At 63.8% G+C, this 6,555-nt stretch overlaps 2 protein-coding genes across 2 annotated transcripts in view; one reads left to right on the top strand and one right to left on the bottom strand.

Moving 5' to 3' along the window:
• Position 1: 1 nt before the first annotated feature.
• The window catches only part of PNKD (PNKD, MBL domain containing), a gene marked incomplete at its 5' end in the record, with an annotated part of 8,714 nt that continues 2,160 nt past the window's right edge, over positions 2-6,555 (top strand). Inside the window, 5 exons of the mRNA XM_026852483.1 lie at positions 2-144; positions 336-494; positions 2,690-2,767; positions 3,434-3,553; positions 3,889-3,976. Of these exons, the coding sequence (XP_026708284.1) occupies positions 2-144; positions 336-494; positions 2,690-2,767; positions 3,434-3,553; positions 3,889-3,976 (588 nt within the window). The remainder of the gene's footprint in view (positions 145-335; positions 495-2,689; positions 2,768-3,433; positions 3,554-3,888; positions 3,977-6,555) is intronic.
• Positions 889-3,892, bottom strand: TMBIM1 (transmembrane BAX inhibitor motif containing 1). Its single transcript, XM_026853064.1, has 11 exons — positions 3,630-3,892; positions 3,441-3,523; positions 3,281-3,345; positions 3,092-3,145; positions 2,906-2,956; positions 2,705-2,744; positions 2,494-2,531; positions 2,188-2,275; positions 1,982-2,077; positions 1,659-1,712; positions 889-1,559 (listed from the first exon to the last, which is right to left on the bottom strand). The coding sequence occupies exons 1-11, from the start codon at positions 3,862-3,864 to the stop codon at positions 1,416-1,418; spliced, it is 948 nt and encodes a 315-aa protein (XP_026708865.1). The 5' UTR covers positions 3,865-3,892; the 3' UTR covers positions 889-1,415.

The following is a 6,555-nucleotide window of genomic DNA, read 5'->3' as shown; positions in this document are numbered from 1 at the left end:
ACGCTTCCTCGGGCAGAGCTGCCGCCGGCCAGCGGAGCCACGGGCGGGCCCGGAGCCCGACAGCGGGGGGCTCCCCGAGGGGGTGGAATACATCCCCACGCGAAAGAAGGGCAAGAACCCGATGAAGCCGGTGGGGGTGGCCTGGTGAGTGGCTGGGGTGGTGGGAGAGGCTCGGCACCCGGGAACTCCGCTGCTCTGCGGGGCCCGGCATGGGATGGGGTGGCCTGGGGGGCTGCAGCACTCAGCAGAGGGGTGTCTGTGCCACCCGAGGGTGGCACAGGGCCCTTGTTTCCCCACCAGCTCTCTCCATGTCCTGCCCACCGGCTGTCCTGCAGGGCCATCGGATTGCCCTCTGGCATCATCCTCTTCCTTCTGGCCAAGCGGCAAGTGGACAAAAACCGTCTGGAGCAGCTCAAAATCCGCCGAAAGATGATGGAAGCCAACCAGGGCGAGTATGAGACGGAGCGATATGAGAGGGTGTTCAAGCGGTCATAGCTGGGCCTCCCCCTGCCTGGCACCCCACGTGGCACCTTGAAGGGACTGGCTGATGTGGGACATGCAGCACTGGCACCTGCCCTCCCCATCCAGCCCATGGGGTGGCCATGGGGCTGCATAAGGACAAATAAACCTCATCCCTGGTGAGTGGAACAGCTTGGTGCCATGGCGGTTGTTCCCTCAGTGCTCAGCCCCAGGCTCTGCCTGCCCCCACAGCAGGGGGAGACCCAGCTGCTCTGCAGCCAGGGAATCTGCTTACAGGGGTGGAGGAGTACAGGCAGGGGAGGGAGGCCAGGCCTAGAGCAGCTCGACCTTGTTTTTTCCGCCCTAAAGCCCCCTGAAGCTGCCAACAGGCTTTTTGTGGGAGTCACCACACCAGTAAGACTAGGACCGTCTGGAAAATTAAAGTGTTTTATTTAGCAAGTGCAACTTTGCCCACGTCTTTGGCTGCAGAGCCTCTGCGATGTGAGCTCTGCCACAAGTCCTGCCACGGGGGTCCCAGCTGCCCCCTGCCCACACCTGGCACTGCCACAGCTCAGGGAGGGGGCATGGCTGGAGCTGCGTTTAAGGCACCAAGTGAATGACACCAACCAGCCTCTGCCAAAAAAATCCCAACACGATCCCAGCGGCTGCTGCCAGCTCCCCATGCCCAGGCAGGACCATGGCACTCCGCTGCCAGCCCGGCACCACTAGCACAGCCTCAGCAAGCGGTGCCGAGGTCGAGCACTGCCTAAACACTGGCAGGTGGTCCCCCCCACCACCCTTGGAGGTTTGTCAGGGGGTGATCAAGGGAAGCCCTTTCCTTAGCAGCCTAGGGGTAGGGATGCCAAAGCATTAGGAGTCGTAAGTGGCCATATCCTGTATAGAGGCCAGAAGAGGGGGTGAGGGGCATCAAGAAGGGGAGAGGAGGGTTCCCGGGGCTAATCCCGGCCCACAATCTGCAGGATGAAGGTGAAGATATAGACGATGTCAGTGTAGATGGTGAGGGCACCATAGACATACTCCTCAGGGCTCAGTGTGTTCTTCCTGTTCCCCAGCACAAGTTGGGTATCATAGGCGAGGAACTGGGGAGGCAGAAGGTGTCAGGCAGGAACACGGTGGGGGTTCCCCCCTCCCCAGTTCCTCTGCCTGATCCCCTCTGCCCAGCCCAGCCATTAACTTACCAGAGTGAAGGCGATGGCGCCGATGGCGGCATACAGCATGTGGAGCCATGGGACCTGCGCGGGGAAGGGGACACAGGCAGGGTGAGCCAGGGTGCTGCAGGCAGCGGGCAAGGCAGGGCAGGTCCTGCCCGCACCTGGCTCCTGAGGAGATGCTGCTGATGCTGACACCAGCTGACGCACCCTCTCCCTGCGGGCAAGCTGCCTCTGCCATGGCTGGCACCACACCCTGCTTCCCAGGAATGGGGACCACCCAAACCCCCCAGCCCGTGCCAGTCCTGGAGACACCCGTGGCACACCACAGCCCCTCTGTCTCCCTCACTCACATATTTGAAGGAGAGGACGATGGCGGTGACAATCCCGGTCACCATGACCACGATGCCCAGCACACAGAAGAGCCCCGGACATGATGTAAAATCAACCTGCCAGGGGGGAAAAAAACATGTCATGGGAGAGCCTGGGCTGTCCCCACCACCTGGCTCCCCGCACCTGACCCCCCACAGGACATGACAGGGCACATCCCCCTCCTTGCCTTGGTCTGGAAGCAGAAGATGGTGACAATGATGGCCACGATTGCAGTGATGAGCATGGCGATCAGGACAGCGTTAGTCCGGTACATGCTGTGGACCAAGGGGACACCAGTCACCCCATGCTTTGGGGTGCCAGGGGGGTGTTGGTGACTCCCCACAGCCCTGATCCTTCACAGGGACCCCACTGTCCCTGAGCCCAGGGGACCAGGGTGTCCCCAGGCTCCTGGCAGCCTCTCATTTGAGCTGGCCACACGGCGGAGGACAGGAGGGACCCCAGCTCCTGTCACTACGGGTTCCCCAGGGCATACCTGGCGATCGTTCCCGTCATCAGCCCCATGGCCAGCGTCTGTGGGAGAGAAGGGCGGGCTTAGCAGGACAAGCAGCACCATGGGGGGCAGCAGTTCCCAGCGCCCCCCGCCTGTCCAGATGTCCCCCTACCCCTCCCAGCCCTCCTGGGGAGCTGGGGTGCCATGGGGACACCCCTACCCCCCTGCCCCCTGCTAGCCTCAGCCCACTCACGAAGATGCTCAGCAGGATGATGTTCCAGGGAAAGCGTCTCCTGGGGATGAAATGGGAAGAGAGGTGAGCTGGTGACAACGGCCATGTCATGTCCCCTTGGTCCCCAACCCCCAGGGGCAGCCTCAGGCAGGGCCCTTGCTCCTGATGACCTGGAGACCCCTCCCTACTGATGACCTGGAGACCCCCTCACCAGCGACTCACCGGGGACCCTGGCAGCAAGCCAGTACCAAGTAGGTCACCAGGAACACGGCGCTGCAGAGAAAGACAGTGGGTGTCAGCCCTGCGACCCCCCCACCATGACCCCCCGGGCTGGGAGGCTGAAACTGTGGGGTGCCCAGCTGCCAGAGGGCACCTGGGAGGGTGCAAGCCAGCAGGCCCCCTACTCACTATGAGGCGTAGTAGATGGCAACGTTCCTCTGGACGAAGGAGCGTACAGGGGAGCTGTGGGACAGGAGGGACAAGCGTGAGGGAAGGGGAACAGCAACTACTGTCCCTGCAGGACCACTCCCAGGGGACACAGGGCCAGACTCCCCCCAGCCTTTTCCAGGCAAGGCTAAGGAGGGACCTTCCACTTACACAAAGGTGAACACAGAGATGATCCCCACCGTCACCAGCAGCTGCAGAGAGATGATGGCGTAGACCTGCGAGAGACATGAGGAGGGGTATCAGCAGCCGGCCCCCACCCCAACGTGTCCCCCCCTACCCTGACGGGTGCCCCCGGCCCCCTAGGACTTGCCTTGCGGATGAAGGTGTGCCGGACTTTCCTGTCATCCCAGTCAACCGATTGGAAGGGGGAGCCGTCCCCAATGCCATCATCACCTGCAGCAGGGGACACCCCTCATCACCAGTGTAGGCTGCGCAGCCCTCCATAGCACCCTTCCTTCTAGTGTCCCCTCCAGAAAAAAACCAAAGTGCCCCCACTTACCAAACCGAATAGGCATGGTGGGCATTGCCATCCCCGGCTGCGGGTACCCTCCTGCTGCTGGGTACCCCCCTGGCTGCGCGTATCCTCCTGGCTGTGCGTATCCCCCTGGCTGCGCGTATCCCCCAGGCTGTGGGTACCCCCCAGCATAGTGGGGGGGCTGTGGGTAGCCCCCTGGGGGTGGAGGGTAGAGGGGGTTCTTGTCGTCATAGGGTGGGGGTGCACTGGGCTGTGCCATGCCGGCTCCCTGTGTCTCCTGCAGCCACCTGGAGGGGACAGAAGATGGGGGAGTGTTAGCGCAGGTCCCCCCCTCCCCACGAAGGACGTGTCCCCAGCGAGCAGAGCCGCAGGTGCGGGGACACAGGGGACAGTGGAGCCACAAAACCTCCTCCTCCCACTTTAATAGTGGCTTCTAATTAATAAGGACGAGCTGGCCTCAATGCCAGAGGGTCAACGAGAGGCAAGGGACATCCCTTGGCCAGGGCCACCTGCATTCTTGTGCCCTGAGTCCCCGGAGCCTGCGTCAGTGGCCAGCCACAGGCAGGGCACAGCCACGCGCTGACTCAAGCCACAGCAGGGACGTGGCCTCTGGAGCCCACCCTGCCATTGCCGGGGGGGCGGGCAGGGAGCACACACACACAACTCCCCCTTCTGTGCCCTGGCTGGTATCCAGCTCCTGGTGGCACAGCCCTGGGGGCAAATGGCATCACCCTGCCCGCTACCTGGCATGGAAACACAGGGCCTGATCCTGATCACATCCTTGTAGACCCCACTGCCCCCCTCCCCCCAATTTTAGAGGTGCCCCCCCCCTGGCAGCCCAGGGGGTCACGCAGGGCCTCCAGAACTCCCGAGTTCCCCCCAGGGATTTATAGGGACAAGTGCCACTCGTATCACCTCGAAGGGAGGCAGATGTGTCCCCAGGGAGGGGAGCCAGGATCCCCCCTGTGGCTGAGCTCCCCTCCCTGGCCACACCAGGCCCCCTCACAGAGCCCCCAGCAGTCGCAAGCAGCCAGCCTGGGCCCAGGGCCAGCTGCTGGACTTGGCCCCAGGACGAGGAGAAGGAGAAGGAGGAGGAGGCGGAGGAGGACGGCAGGATCTCCAAGGCCAGGAAAACAATGGCACTGCCAGGAGCCGGTGCCAGGCCTTTACCCGCCTGCCACCCCCCCCGGCACTGGCACCATGTGACTCCCACCCCGAGCTGCAGGCAGGTGCCAAGACCCCCCACATTCCTCCTGCCTGCAGCTGTGATGTGACCCTAGAACTGTTCCTGGGAAGGGACCAGGATCTCACCCCAACTGGGACGAGGCTGGGAGGGGACCGGCAGCTTCCTTCAACATGACGCCAGCACTTCCAGCAGCCGGGCTGGGCAGGCAGGGGTGCTGCGGGGGGCACACCCGGACCAGCCATGCTGGGCCAGGGCAAGCAGCTCAATGTCCGTCCTTCCATCCCTCCCACCATTCGTCTGTCCCAGCCGCGGCAGAACTGCCACGGCCACGCCACCCTTCGCCATTGATGACGGTGGTGCTAAATATAACCAGTGTGGCAATGACCACCTGGCTGGGAAGTTTCACTTTCACTGTTCTGCCGTTTCCCAAAAAATACCCAGTGCCCCTGGCACTGCCTCACTGCGGGGCCAGGGAAGGGCCCAAAATAGGAGCCTGACCCCAGGAAAACAAACCCCTGGAACTGACACCAACTTAGGGGGGACCAGAGTCCCTAGAAGGGAACCCAGGCATCTGGGGAAAGCAGGGTGAATCCGGCTGGCACATGGTCATCGGGGGTTCCCATCCTGTGCCCATGGCAAGAGTCCACCGGCTGCCCCTGCCCCCCCGTCCCCACCCCAGTGGGGTAGCCTCAAGAACAGGGAAGGAACCAGCTTGACGGGTCCCTGGCCGCACCCCGGGAGGCAGGTAGCACCCTGCACCCGCCCCAGGTCGCAACACAGCGGGGCCCTGAAACCAGAAGTCACCAGCCACAGGGCCACCCAGGACAGCTCGGTGGCCCCGGCATGACGTGACTTCCCCAGGGACGGGGCACTGTGACTCAGCACAGATAAGGTGCGCATGGTGAGGACCTGGGGTGCGGGTGGCTGTCACCCCAAGCTCCGCCCCAAGAGCGGCACTGGGCAATGTCCCGGTCAGCTGCTCCAGAGGCTCAGGCTTCTGCCACCAGTTCCACAGGGACCCTGAGGTGCCAAGGGTCACCATGGGGGGAGGACCAGGGTTTGGGGTGAGGCCCCGCTTTCCCCACGGCTCCCTGTGATGAGGCTGCCTGGGAAAGCATGTGACTTCCCAGAGGAGCCTGGAAGCTCCCACCAGTATGGCAGGGCTTGGTATGGCACAGCACAGCCTGGTGCGGCACAGCACGGCTCGGCACGGCTCAGCGTGGCACAGCCTGGCACGGCACGGCACGGCACAGCCTGGTACAGCACAACACAACTGAGCCTGGCGCAGCGCGGGGTCAGTGCAGCCCACCCAGGCTGGGTTCTCCCACTGCCCTCCCAGTGCCAGTCACACAAGACACGAGTTTGCAAGACCTCAGCACTGCTGCCACCTCTCTGCTCCCCCCCTCGAGCCCCTCCCCGTGGGCAGGGACGTGTGACTGAGGTGCTCTCATGTGCCCAAGCCCAGGCATCCCCACGCACCCCCCAACGGTGCCACCCCACACCCTTCTGGGCGCAGACCCCTGCCCTCACTTCCTGAGACACCGCAGGGGCCGTGGGGACACCCTGCACAGCACAACGGACAGTGACCCCACGCCGCGCCCCAATTACCCCCCACGCGATCCTGCGGGGTCCAAAAAAAGCCACCAGCCCTACAGCAGGGTCCCGCCCGTGGGCGTCCCACGGGACCCCATTCTGCCCCCACTACCTAAGCCGCGCAGAACCTCGACCCGAAGTGCCCCCCCACCCGCTCCGGGGATGGGGGTG

Source organism: Athene cunicularia (genome assembly GCF_003259725.1).
Source record: "Athene cunicularia isolate RWA chromosome 7 unlocalized genomic scaffold, athCun1 chr7_part1, whole genome shotgun sequence".
Taxonomy (NCBI): Eukaryota; Metazoa; Chordata; class Aves; order Strigiformes; family Strigidae; genus Athene; species Athene cunicularia.
Note: the sequence above shows the minus strand (reverse complement) of the source record. Positions and strands in the feature narration are given on the sequence as shown.